The sequence below is a fragment of the Triticum dicoccoides genome, chromosome 2A (genome assembly GCF_002162155.2).
Source record: "Triticum dicoccoides isolate Atlit2015 ecotype Zavitan chromosome 2A, WEW_v2.0, whole genome shotgun sequence".
Classification (NCBI taxonomy): domain Eukaryota; kingdom Viridiplantae; phylum Streptophyta; class Magnoliopsida; order Poales; family Poaceae; genus Triticum; species Triticum dicoccoides.
This window is the reverse complement of record NC_041382.1, coordinates 732822758-732837396: the sequence shown is the minus strand read 5'-3', so window position 1 is coordinate 732837396 and position 14639 is coordinate 732822758. Positions and strand designations below refer to the sequence as shown.

The 14639-nt window shown below is 47.1% G+C and overlaps 1 protein-coding gene across 1 annotated transcript; it reads left to right on the top strand.

Annotated features, from left to right (window-relative positions):
- Positions 1 to 682: 682 nt before the first annotated feature.
- Positions 683 to 14389, top strand: LOC119358241. The gene is made up of 4 exons (XM_037624888.1): positions 683 to 841; positions 973 to 1164; positions 4350 to 4355; positions 13904 to 14389. The coding sequence occupies exons 1-4, from the start codon at positions 683 to 685 to the stop codon at positions 14387 to 14389; spliced, it is 843 nt and encodes a 280-aa protein (XP_037480785.1).
- Positions 14390 to 14639: the final 250 nt, after the last annotated feature.

The window sequence follows — 14639 nt, the reverse complement described above, 5'->3', positions numbered from 1 at the left end:
TAGCCAGGAGCAGTTCGACGAGCCGCTGGCCGGCATGAAAGATGTCTGAGGCAGAGGAAGCGACCGCCGCGGGGGCGGCGGCACGGACGGTCGACTTCAAACTAAGCCTGCTCTCCGGGCTGATCGATGAGCTGTGGGACGACGTCGGCAGCTAGCCTCCACGGAGCCGAAACTTCTGGCGACGTGCATGCTCACACGCGAGCCCTTCGCGCGCCACGCCTCCACACATTGCGGTTCATGTCTGCCGTCATCAACCGGCTAGACACATGGGTACCCGATTTCGCACGGGAATTGCGATCGATCAATGAGCACAAGCAGACGGAGGGCGGTGATGGTGACGGCGACGGTGACAAACTGACAATGACGATGAGGTGAATGAGTCTGAGGATGACGAGGAGTAGTTCGAGGTGGACGAGTACGAGGAGGAGAAGAAGGCCGAGGAGTATTACTACGCTGCCTACCGTAGATCCTGGGAAAGTATGCTCAGCCTCAGCTGGGGTGGCAACTTCGAAGACCCAAGTGAGTAAATTTGCTTGCTAGTGACGTGCTCTTGGTCCATGTTAGATTTCTAACACGTTCCACTTCGCTTGGTTGTGTGCAGTGGTATTGAGCCCTATGCAGTTTACCCACTATATGCCGGGCCACACTGGCCAAACCCATGGGTCCTAAATTCTTGAGGACCATGCAGATCTACTCCATCAAAGTCGCGGAAACGGAAAGCTTTCACCTTGAGTGGCCACTCGAGGTATACGGTGTGGTCGCTGCCCAGGATGGCGTGGACCATCGTCGCAACCTTCTCTTCCTCCGCATAAGGGATGACTGCCAAATCCTCACAAAACAGGTACCACGACGCGTTGCTATTTTCCTCTTCTTATTTTTCTTATTGCTTGCATCTTTGTTGATAAGTTTAGAAAAAAATTTGGAAAAAATATATTTGTTGACAAGTTAGTTTGTGAATAATGATGCTTGCAGGATCCCTTTCTGCACTTGATTGGCCCGTCTCGTGCGATTATGTCTGGGGACGATGTCATGATTGATGTCCACCTAAAGCTAAAGGGCACCGTAGAGTCTAAAGATAGGACATTGATCAGTAAAGCCTTATGTTACGACTACGGTCATTATGATGATAGTGTTTCTACGCGTCTCCACAGGGGCCTTTGTGACGTCCCAAGACCGATGCTCGAGAAGACTTCCATATTTTCGGGTTTCGCCGTGTGTTTCATTTGTGCTTACCCTTTTATTTTTGCATTGCATCATGTCATCATGCCATCATCTCATAAATTTTTTGCATCTCAACTAAATAAATTGTGTGGATTTTCGATCCATTTAAATCGAGGGAAGAGTGACTTATCTTTATAACATATCCTCCTAATATTTAGGGAGCTATTATAAATATTCCACTATTTTGGAATTCACCTTAACACACTTGCAAAATCCCAATGCCTTTGTTATCACAACTCTTGGCCTCTAACTTTGCTATATATCCTTTCTCTATTTTTTCGGAGCTCCACCGAGATTCTCAATCATTTCTGGACCGTCCTAGCACCCACTTTCTATTAGAACCCATTTGAATTAAATTCAAATGAGTGTGGACCTAGTTTGCCGAAACCTCTTCCAACCATTTTTGTTAAATCCTTCGTATTTTCTTGGTCCAAGGAAAATATCCCTGTTGGTCTAATTCCTTTTCTAATTCTCTCTTTCTGTTCTCCAAAGTTCTCTTTATTTTTTTTTTATTGGGAGCCCAATTTAGCTTTCCAGGCTGGCCCTCTCCTTCTCTCTTCCTAGTCTTCCTTTAGCCCAGCACAACAAGGCCAACCACTTGACCTTTTGGCCCAAGGCCCGTATCCCTCCTAACCCTAGGCGCATCTGGACCCTCTCCCTCGCGCCGCCAGAGTCAGCGAGCGCTGCGGCCTCGCTCGACCCCTCCTTCTCTCGATCTCCCTCTCGGTCCTTCTCTCGCCCGATCCATCCCCTCTCCCCTCGATCTCTCCCTTTCTTTCCTCCTAGCGCCGCCAAAGGAGGAGCCCGATCCCCATTGCAGCCTCTTCCTCGCGAGCACCCTCCTTCCCCTTCCCGTTCGCCTGCCTCGACATGGGGCCTTGCTCCTCCTCCCGCTCGCGCCTCCTCCTGCCTCGTCCATGGAAGCCGCCGCCTCGACTTCTGGCTCCAGCCTCCACCGGCCGCTCTCTCCCGGGCCTTGGCCTCGTCCTCGACTACCCAGGCCAGAGCTCCCACTGCTGCGCCTTGGACAGGAGGTCCCTCACGGCCGCCCGCCGCCGTCCTTGTCCGCGTCCGTGGAACCAGGCCGCCGAGCTCCACCAAGCCCCGCCGTCGTGTCCGGTCGCTGCCGGCCACCACGACCAGCGCCGGCTATCCTCCTGCCGCTCCTGCTACCCGCCTCTGCTCTAGACGCACGACCCCTGCGTCTGTGGCTTCGCCTCCGTCGAGCTCGCCCCGCCGCCTCCGTTCTACTCCGACCAGATCCAGTTAGCCCCGTCCTCCTCCATCTGGGGACTCGCCGTTCCCCTCGTCACGTCGCCGGAGTTCACGCCCAAGGCCGCTACAACCTCACCAACGGCCGCGTCCTTGCCTTCCTGTACTACTATTGCGAGATGCCAGGGCCACCACTACACCTGTACATCGTGCCGTGTTCGTTCGCACGCCAAGACCGGACGCATCAAGTACAACCACACCATGTTGATACGGGAACCACTACCGTCGACCTCCGAAGAACATAGTTTTGGCGAATACCCCTTCGTTTTGTCAAGACCATCAAGTCCCACGATGACTTTGTACCACTACCGTCACAAGAACCGAGACCGGCAAGTCCGAAGACCCAAGTATCATGACGCCAAGTACCCCTTCGGATCGCCAAGGTGGATCTCGAACGTTGACGAGGTTCTGATAAGACCGTCGACGTGTACAACCACAATGTGAACGTGTGCCCGACGACCCCAAAGACCTATGTTACACCAAGTACCACGATGACCTTTGACATGTATCCCTACATCGCACCGAACATGTACCACTACGTCCGGAGGCATCGGATCCATCAAGTTCCACGACCGCCGTGAACAACTACTGTCGTCGAGATCGCGAGAACCCCTACTTCCTCCTTGAAACGTGAACGACTACCGTCGACCCCAAGTGACTCGGATTCGTCAAGTCCTACGAAAACGTGTACCTCTACCGTCGCGAGTACCTCTACCGTCGTCGTGTACCCCCTACTTCCACCACGTCCCGAGAACGTATACTTCCTCTATTTGGCACCGAACGAGAACCGGCCCGTTTGCACGCTTCGAAGGTATAACCCTGAAACGACCACCCGTGGACGAATGCATATGTTGTATGAAATGCTCGCGGTTGCACTGTGCCCGACGTGTTTCTTGCATGTTCCCCGTTGCCATGCCGTTGTCTCGTGGGAACCCGGTTACCGGGATCACCCCACCTTCTATCGCATGTCACGCTCCCGTCACTTTTCCTTTTGCACCGGTATCTCCGTGAGCTATCGGAACCGGAATGTTGCCGTGGCACCATTTCCGTTGTCATTGTCGTGGCACCCCTTTTGTTTCCGCCACGATGACAAATGCTTCTTTATGCTCATGTCAACTTTTAATAAAAATTGCATAAACTTGTTCATGTCATTCGCATCATGATAATAACATTTAGATGGTTAAAATTGTTGTTTGCTTTTAAATTACTAATGCATATGGGGATTTACCGGATTCGTTATTTGTTATATCCGGCCCCATTTAAATTGTTTAGATGGTGTAGTTTTGTTATGCCTCACCTCTTGCCATGTTAATCAACATTTAATATTGTTGGGTACCTAAACGAGAGAGAACTAAATAATTATTGTGGTATCAGTCAATATGCAACTCGTTGCATATTCAGCTCCACTTAATTTGTAGTTTTGTTTGTGCACTTTGCCATGCCATGCCTTTTTAAATCGGACATGCATCATACTTGATTGTGCATCGTGCCATGATTATGTGATGGTTGTTTACTATGTTGTTTGCTTCTTTCCGGGTTGCCTTTCTCGTGAGCTTCGGTTCCGTTTCGGAGTTGTGAGGATCCGTTCGACTTCGTCCGTGTGTCTTCTTCATGACTCGTTCTTCTTCCTTGCGGGATCTCAGGCAAGATGACCATACCCTCGAAATCACTTCTATCTTTGCTTGCTAGTTGCTCGCTTTTTTGCTATGCCTATGCCGCGATACCTACCACTTGCTTATCATGCCTCATATATTGTTGAACCAAGCCTCTAACCCACCTTGTCCTAGCAAACCGTTGTTTGGCTATGTTACCGCTTTGCTCAGCTCCTCTTATAGCGTTGTTAGTTGCAGGTGAAGATTGAAGTTTGTTCCTTGTTGGAACATGAAGATGTTGTTCCTTGTTGGAACATGTTTACTGTTTGGGATATCACAATATCTCTTATTTCATTAATGCATCTATATACTTGGTAAAGGGTGGAAGGCTCGGCCTTTTGTCTAGTGTTTTGTTCCACTCTTGCCGCCCTAGTTTCCGTTATATCAGTGTTATGTTCCCGGATTTTGCGTTCCTTACGCGGTTGGGTAATAATGGGAACCCTTGACAGTTCGCCTTGATTAAAACTCTTCCAGCAATGCCCAATATTGGTTTTACCATTCGCCACCTAGCCTCTTTTTCCCTTGGGTTCCGCAGACTCAAGGGTCATCTTATTTAAACCCCCCCGGGCCAGTGCTCCTCTGAGTGTTGGTCCAAACAGAGCCACTTGCAGCGCCACCTCGGGGAAACTCGAGGTTTGGTTTTAGTTGTACGTAGTGTTCATCTGAGTGTGCCCTGAGAACGAGATATGTGAAGCTCCTATCGGGATTTGTCGGCACATTCGGGCGGTGTTGCTAGATTTGTTTTAACTTGTCGAAGTTGTCTTGTAGAACCGGGATACCGAGTCTGATCGGAATGTCTCGGGAGAAGGTATATCCTTCGTTGACCGTGAGAGCTTGTCATGGGCTAAGTTGGGACTCCCCTGCAGGGATTTGAACTTTCGAAAGCCGTGCCCGCGGTTATGGGCAGATGGGAATTTGTTAACGTCCGGTTGTAGAAAACCTGAAGTTGACCTTAATTAAAATACATCAACCGCGTGTGTAACCGTGATGGTCTCTTTCCGGCGGAGTCCGGGAAGTGAACACGGTGTTGGAGTTATGCTTGACGTAGGTTGTTCTAGGATCACTTCTTGATCATAGTTTCACGATCGTGCTTTGCCTTCTCTTCTCGTTCTCATTTGCGTATGTTTAGCCACCATACATGCTAGTCGCTTGCTGCAGCTCCACATACTACCTTGCCTTACCTATAAGATTAAATAGTCTTGATCGCGAGGGTGTAAGATTGCTGAGTCCCCGTGACTCACAGATACTTCCAAAACCAGCTTGCAGGTGCCGAGGATACCGAGCAGATGACGCAACCAAACTCTGGAGGAGCTTGATGAAGATCCTGTCCTTTGTGTTGTTTCGTTCTAGTTGATCAGTATTGGAGCCCAGTTGGGGTCAATCGGGGACCGTGTCGCATTTGGGGTTCTTCTTTTATTTTGGTTCCGTAGTCGGGCCTTGATTGTATTTGGATGTTGTAATGCTTTATTCATGTATTTGTGTGAAGTGGTGATTGTAAGCCAACTATGTATCTCTTTCCCTTATATATTACACGGGTTGTGTGAAGATTACCTCACTTGGGACATTCTTTCAATGCGGTTATGCCTCTAAGTCGTGCTTCGACACGTGGGAGATATAGCCGCATCGAGGGCGTTACAAGTTGGTATTAGAGCCTTCCCCGACCTTAGGAGCCCCCACTGCTTGATCGAATTAGCTGCCATTGTTGAGTCTAGAAAAAATGTTTTGAGTCATTAGGAATTATATATCGGAGAGTTTAGGAATTCTTTTTACTCCCTAGTCCCTTCATCGCTCTGGTAAGGCATCCTGACGTAGAGTTTTGACTCTTCTTTTCTCAAATTTCACTAAAAAAAATTTAGGATCACGCGGGTATCTTGGAATCGTTCTGATGGTTTTGTGACGAGAACATTATTCTTGGTGCCTCCTGACATTTAGGGGTTGTGGCAGTGTCCCGGGGAGTTGAGCTCCGAGGTGTTGTTATCACAATTTTATCGTTGCAGTTCTGGAATACCTGAGTTTAGTTCGCCGACATCGAAAATCTCTTTTATGTAGTTGTTGGTGAGATAACCTCGACGCCACCCAATACTGGGGCGGGAGTTCGGGAGTATTGCCATAACTCGTATAACGGATGCTTTTCGAAGGTTGAGGTAGACGAGTTCCGAAGGTTTCTTGGTTATGTGTTGAAGGATGGATACAGCTGGATGTAGGATTTGTTAGTTTGGGTGAGATATTATGCTTCCCCTGTATCCCCAACACCTGATTGCATAACCGGAAAATTTCGGGAGTTTATAAGTGGGAATTCAAGTAGCTCTTAGGATATCTTTTCGACAGATGTATGATATGAAATTGGGGTTCGACGTCTAGTGGTCCGCCTATCCACGGTTGGTTTTACAGTGGTCTCCTTATGTCTTAAAGAGTCCTTGGCTATGCCGACTCGGGGACGCTTCATATGTCATGTGCACTGCCTTGTACATGATGGTGCTGTACAACCGAGCCCGTGTAGGCCCCACCACGAAAACTTCGGACGAAATCTCTATCATATGTTTGTTCTGGCTTATTCCGCAAGCCAATCCTTTGTTTTTGTTTTTGAGTTGTGGTATTCGAGTTGCTTCAAAGTCAAATGTTGATTCCATACCTTCTCTAAATGGTGTTCTCATACTCCGAGGTGAATACCAATCCTTCATGATAATCGAGATTGTCATGCCAATTTCTTTCCAACCGGCGTGTTTCTCTTCAAGTGGATCCGATCATTTTAACATCGCAAGATCACCTCTCGTTTTTTCTCAACGGTGTTTGTTTCATCCGTCTCCAAGTTGCCTTTGTTTTTCCAGCCCTCCCACCCTTGTTTCTTCAAGGACTCATATTTCTTGATCAAGTATCCATCTTATTGATGTGAAGCCTCTCCATTCTTCTCCTTCATGTTCTTACCCGGTGTTTCTCATGAAGATACTAATGGAGCCTCAAGTTTATAATTCTTTGTTCTTTTATCTTCCCCGGTGTGTTCAATGCAATCTTTCGATGGTGATCACATCTTTTCCTCGTTTCAATACCTTCTCATACCGGTGCACCTCATAATAATTCACTTCTCGCTATTCATTTGTTCGGGAGTGCTGAAGATATCTCAGAAGGCTCGTCTTGTCTTTCAAGACCAATTCAACCTATTTCGAGGTTGTTATCTCATTCTAGCCATTTAAATCTAACCGGTGCATTCTCTCTTTTAAATCGTTCTACGATGTTCCTTTTGAGTGGGCCCTAACCCACAGGTCTTTTCCCAGGATCTTACCTGACTCTTTTCCCTTCCCGGAGCTATCTATCAAATCCTTTTCAAAGTTTGGTGTAAGAATGAGTTATCATCAGTCACATGCCTTTCTCCAAGATCTTTCAAATTCTTTTCATCGTTGGATCAACCTTTCCATTCTTCATTCCGGAGTGCCTCTACAATTATTGTTGGTGTTTCTCGTCGTCATTCTCAGATTTTGAAGACCGAAGAAGAGTTTTCCCTCCATATCTTATCTGTTCTCTCAAAGATTCGTGGTTCTAGTTCAAGTCCATCCTCTCATAATTGTTTTGATTGTGAGAATTCCTTTCGCCTATCTGGAGTCCATCAATTCAGGTTTATTCATTCTCAGTTTTCAGTTATCATTCTCCAATCTTGCCGGTGCTTCGTTCAAGTGATCTCTAATCGGCTCGTGATCTCTTCGTTCTCATGTATCTAAATCCTCTCAAGCATCTTCATTCATTTTCTAATTCTTCCCGGTGTTTCTTTATTTTTTTTCTTCGTTCATTTTGAATTCTACCGGTGGCTCTTCTAAGATTCTTCTTCCTTCGTTATAATATCAATTGACTCCTTCTTTCCAACCCTACCGGTGGTTCGTTGAAGACTTTCTCAAATTTGCGCTATATCTATCTTAATCCTTTCTATGAGAATAAGTAATATGTCAAATCCGTTGATTGTCATCAATTTAATTGGTGAAGGATACGCATAACGTAATTCTTATTCTTGCTTCATCCAAGTGATTAATTCCTTATTCCGGAGGCTCTTCAAATTCTCGGTTCCATTTGTTTCATATTCTCTTTTTTCCAGAGTTCCAACCTCTTTCAATTATATCACCACGGAGATTCATCTAAATCGTTACAAGGATTCACCTTGTGTTTTTCAACTTCTCTTTCCTTTCGTTTGATCATTCTTTTGTTTACCGGAGTTCTTCATGAAGGTTCTACATGATGTTTCATCAAGGATTTAATTCCTTCACCAAGTTTTCATCAAGATTCTTTTAAGGAGCTCAATCATTCTTCTTCTTGCAATCCGGAGTGCAATTCTTTCTTCCGTATCATTGGAGGTGGTATTATGTCATTCTTGATAATTTGAGTTCATGTTTCATGAATCACATGTTGTTAAGAATGAGGTATTTTAAATCCATATACCTCTTCGTTGGAGTTATCTTGGGTTATATTTTCACCTAAAGCTTTCCCTAATGATTGTTGCTATTTATGGTGCTTATAAATGATCTAAGTTCTTCATTTATCCTCCCGGCGAAATAAGTTTCTCGTCTCCTTGTTCTTATCAATCCAATTCTTTTTCCCGTGAGTGGCAGGTTGTCACCTCATAATTTGAGATGTATTCCATAAGACCATATCAAGCTTATTCTTTTCGTTGTTGGTTTTCCAACAAATCCGTTCTAGCATTTGTTGTAAGCGTGCTCCCTCGAGATCTTGTTTCCCTTCGTTCATCCCATTCCATTCTTACTTTTGTTTCGGAGGCTTTGTGATGTTGCTCTCTTCAACCCATCTTTTCGTGTTGTCAGGATCGTGTTCTTTTCTTGGTTTATCCATTTAACCGGAGTGTTGTGTCCTTTTGCTCAAGCTCTTTCATTTTATCAAGTCTTTCATCTCTTTTCAACCGAAGTGCTACCCGAATCGGTTCTTTCTTTTCCTCTTTCTTAACGGAGTGCTTTAAACTTCGTTCATCTCCATTGCATTCTTTTCTCGAAATGGCTTAACCTTTCAAGATTCGTGGTTTCACTCATTTGTCAAAGAAGCAATTTTGTTTTACCTCTTCCTCTTCCATTTTCTATCCAGTGCCATCCTAGATCTCGGGATGAGATCCTCTCGTAGTGGTGGAGTGTTGTGACGCCCCGAGACCGAGGCTCGAGAAGACTTCCATATATTCCGGGTTTCGCCGTGTGTTTCATTTGTGCTTACCCTTTTATTTTTGCATTACATCATGTCATCATGCCATCATCTCATAAATCTTTTGCATCTCAACTAAATAAATTGTGTGGATTTTAGATCCATTTAAATCGAGGGAAGAGTGACTTCTCTTTATAACATATCCTCCTAATATTTAGGGAGCTATTATAAATATTCAACTATTTTGGAATTCACCTTAACACACTTGCAAAATCCCAATGCCTTTGTAATCACAACTCTTGGCCTCTAACTTTGCTATATATCCTTTCTCTATTTTTCCGGAGCTCCACCGAGATTCTCAATCATTTCTAGACCGTCCTAGCACCCACTTTCTATTAGAACCCATTTGAATTAAATTCAAATGAGTGTGGACCTAGTTTGCCCAAACCTCTTCCAACCATTTTTGATAAATCCTTCATATTTTCTTGGTCCAAGGAAAATATCCCTGTTGGTCTAATTCCTTTTCTAATTCTCTCTTTCTGTTCTCCAAAGTTCTCTTTATTTTTATTTTTTTATTGGGAGCCCAATTTAGCTTTCCAGGCTGGCCCTCTCCTTCTCTCTTCCTAGTCTTCCTTTAGCCCAGCACAACAAGGCCAACCACTTGACCTTTTGGCCCAAGGCCCGTATCCCTCCTAACCCTAGGCGCATCTGGACCCTCTCCCTCGCGCCGCCAGAGTCAGCGAGCGCTGCGGCCTCGCTCGACCCCTTCTTCTCTCGATCTCCCTCTCGGTCCTTCTCTCGCCCGATCCATCCCCTCTTCCCTCGATCTCTCCCTTTCTTTCCTCCTAGCGCCGCCAAAGGAGGAGCCCGATCCCCATTGCAGCCTCTCCCTCGCGAGCACCCTCCTTCCCCTTCCCGTTCGCCTGCCTCGACATCGGGCCTTGCTCCTCCTCCCGCTTGCGCCTCCTCCTGCCTCGTCCATGGAAGCCGCCGCCTCGACTTCTGGCTCCGGCCACCACCGGCCGCTCCCTCCCGGGCCTTGGCCTCGTCCTCGACTACCCAGGCCAGAGCTCCCACTGCTACGCCTTGGACAGGAGGTCCCTCACGGCCGCCCGCCGCCGTCCTTGTCCGCGTCTGTGGAACCAGGCCGCCGAGCTCCACCAAGCCCCGCCGTCGTGTCCGGTCGCTGCCGGCCACCACGACCAGCGCCGGCCATCCTCCTGCCGCTCCTGCTACCCGCCTCTGCTCTAGATGCACGACCCCTGCGTCTGTGGCTTCGCCTCCGTCGAGCTCGCCCCGCTGCCTCCGTTCTACTCCGGCCAGATCCAGTTGGCCCCGTCCTCCTCCATCTGGGGACTCGTCGTTCCCCTCGTCACGTCGCCGGAGTTCACGCCCAAGGCCGCTACAACCTCACCAACGGCCGCGTCCTTGCCTTCCCGTACTACTATTGCGAGATGCCAGGGCCACCACTACACCTGTACATCGTGCCGTGTTTGTTCGCACGCCAAGACCAGACCCATCAAGTACAACCACACCATGTTGATACGGGAACCACTACCATCGACCTCCGAAGAACATGGTTTTGGCGAGTACCCCTTCGTTTTGTCAAGACCATCAAGTCCCACGACGACCTTGTACCACTACCGTCACAAGAACCGAGACCGGCAAGTCCGAAGACCCAAGTACCATGACGCCAAGTACCCCTTCGGATCGCCAAGGTGGATCTCGAACGTTGACGAGGTTCCGATAAGACCGTCGACGTGTACAACCATAATGTGAAAGTGTGCCCGACGACCCCGAAGACCTATGTTACACCAAGTACCATGATGACCTTTGACATGTACCCCTACATCGCACCGAACATGTACCACTACGTCCGGAGGCATCGGAGCCGTCAAGTTCCACTACCTCCGTGAACAACTACCGTCACCGAGATCGCGAGAACCCCTACTTCCTCCTCGAAACATGAACGACTACCGTCGACCCCAAGTTACTCGGATTCGTCAAGTCCTTCTACGAAAACGTGTACCTCTACCGTCGCGAGTACCTCTACCGTCGTCGTGTACCCCCTTCTTCCACCACGTCCCGAGAACGTATACTTCCTCTACTTGGCACTGAACGAGAACCGGCCCGTTTGCACGCTTCGAAGGTATAACCCCGAAACGACCGCCCGTGGACGAATGCATATGTTGTGTGAAATGCTCGCGGTTGCACCGTGCCCGACGTGTTTCTTGCATGTTCCCCGTTGCTATGCCGTTGTCTCGTGGGAACCCGGTTGCCGGGATCACCCCACCTTCTATCGCATGTCACGCTCCCATCACTTTTCCTTTTGCACCGGTATCTCCGTGAGCTATCGGAACCGGAATGTTGCCGTGGCACCATTTCCGTTGTCATTGTCGTGGCACCCCTTTTGTTTCCGCCACGATGACAAATGCTTCTTTATGCTCATGTCAACTTTTAATAAAAATTGCATAAACTTGTTCATGTCATTCGCATCATGATAATAACATTTAGATGGTTAAAATTGTTGTTTGCTTTTAAATTACTAATGCATATGGGGATTTACCGGATTCGTTATTTGTTATATCCGGCTCCATTTAAATTGTTTAGATGGTGTAGTTTTGTTATGCCTCACCTCTTGCCATGTTAATCGACATTTAATATTGTTGGGTACCTAAACGAGAGAGAACTAAATAATTATTGTGGTGTCCGTCAATATGCAACTCGTTGCATATTCAGCTCCACTTAATTTGTAGTTTTGTTTGTGCACTTTGCCATGCCATGCCTCTTTAAATCGGACATGCATCATACTTGATTGTGCATCGTGCCATGATTATGTGATGGTTGTTTACTATGTTGTTTGCTTCTTTCCGGGTTGCCTTTCTCGTGAGCTTCGGTTCCGTTCCAGAGTTGTCAGGATCCGTTCGACTTTGTCCGTGTGTCTTCTTCATGACTCGTTCTTCTTCCTTGCGGGATCATACCTTCGAAATCACTTCTATCTTTGCTTGCTAGTTGCTCTCTCTTTTGCTATGCCTATGCCGCGATACCTACCACTTGCTTATCATGCCTCATATATTGTTGAACCAAGCCTCTAACCCACCTTGTCCTAGCAAACCGTTGTTTGGCTATGTTACCGCTTTGCTCAGCTCCTCTTATAGCGTTGTTAGTTGCAGGTGAAGATTGAAGTTTGTTCTTTGTTGGAACATGGAGATGTTGTTCCTTGTTGGAACATGTTTACTTGTTGGGATATCACAATATCTCTTATTTAATTAATGCATCTATATACTTTGTAAAGGATGGAAGGCTCGACCTTTTGCCTAGTGTTTTGTTCCACTCTTGCCGCCCTAGTTTCCGTCATATCGGTGTTATGTTCCCGGATTTTGCGTTCCTTATGCGGTTGGGTAATAATGGGAACCCCATGACAGTTCGCCTTGATTAAAACTCTTCCAGCAATGCCTAACATTGGTTTTACCATTCGCCACCTAGCCTCTTTTTCCCTTGGGTTCCGCGGACTCAAGGGTCATCTTATTTAAACCCCCCCGGGCCAGTGCTCCTCTGAGTGTTGGTCCAAACAGAGCCACTTGCAGCGCCACCTCGGGGAAACTCGAGGTTTGGTTTTAGTTGTACGTAGTGTTCATCTGAGTGTGCCCTGAGAACGAGATATGTGCAGCTCCTATCGGGATTTGTCGGCACATTCGGGCGGTGTTGCTGGATTTGTTTTAACTTGTCAAAGTTGTCTTGTAGAACCGGGATATCGAGTCTGAACGGAATGTCTCGGGAGAAGGTATATCCTTCGTTGACCGTGAGAGCTTGTCATGGGCTAAGTTGGGACTCCCCTGCAGGGATTTGAACTTTCGAAAGCCGTGCCCGCGGTTATGGGCAGATGGGAATTTGTTAACGTCCGGTTGTAGAAAACCTGAGGTTGACCTTAATTAAAATACATCAACTGTGTGTGTAACCGTGATGGTCTCTTTCCGGCAGAGTCCGGGAAGTGAACACGGTGTTGGAGTTATGCTTGACGTAGGTTGTTCTAGGATCACTTCTTGATCATAGTTTCACGATCGTGCTTTGCCTTCTCTTCTCGCTCTCATTTGCGTATGTTTAGCCACCATATATGCTAGTCGCTTGCTGCAGCTCCACATACTACCTTGCCTTACCTATAAGATTAAATAGTCTTGATCGCGAGGGTGTAAGATTGCTGAGTCCCCGTGACTCACATATACTTTCAAAACCAGCTTGCAGGTGCCGAGGATACCGAGCAGATGACGCAACCAAACTCTGGAGGAGCTTGATGAAGATCTTGTCCTTTGTGTTGTTTCGTTCTAGTTGATTAGTACTGGAGCCCAGTTGGGGTCGATCGGGGACCGTGTCGCATTTGGGGTTCTTCTTTTATTTTGGTTCCGTAGTCGGGCCTTGATTGTATTTGGATGTTGTAATGATTTATTCATGTATTTGTGTGAAGTGGCGATTGTAAGCCAACTATGTATTTCTTTCTCTTATATATTACATGGGTTGTGTGAAGATTACCTCACTTGCGACATTGCTTTCAATGCTGTTATGCCTCTAAGTCGTGCTTCAATACGTGTGAGATGTAGCCGCATCGAAGGTGTTACAGTCTTTGCACGCTGGAGCTATGTTGTGAGCATCTTCGACGGTCGCTCCAAGCCACTATCCTGGGCGTCCAACTTGTAAAAGGATCATTGCCTTGTGAAAGTGGCATCAAAGTCCTTTGCTTCGCACTAACCGAAGATGAAACCAAAGGCGGTCTCCCATCTAGGCCTGTTTTGCTGCTTGATTCACAAGCTGAAACAATGCCCGTGGATGAAGAGGGTTATCTAGAGCTCTCAAGGCGAGCTGGTTCAGTAAAATTAAACGGAAGGCTGGCAATTCTCGTACATGCTAGAGAAGCGAGTGGAAGTGTTGTCTTCACACCCAAATCTAGCAGCGTAAGTCAAGAAAGATGTGACCTTGGTGATTGTGAAGTGGAGATAACCGTTACTTGGTCTCTCATGGCTAAAAGCCAACATCATATCGGGCTGATGGGATGTGCAGAACCTTATTACGCACATGAACTATATCGTATTCCCAAGATGATACTCGAGGAAGACGCTTGTTGAACATAGGTTAGCATGTTCACTCTAGTAAAAATGAAGTCATGCATCTGATGATGTTCTAATATCGTGTGAACTATTGTTCCATCGTGAACTTGTCTGCTACTTGTTCCTACACTATGATACAAGACTAGCCTACGCATATACATACATGTGTGTAGACAAGGCCCATGTATATTATTGTTATGTCTATTTGTTGTTGAGCTAGTCACGACTGCCAACTTTTTCATGCCCTGTCGGTTAGTGTTCGAAGAGT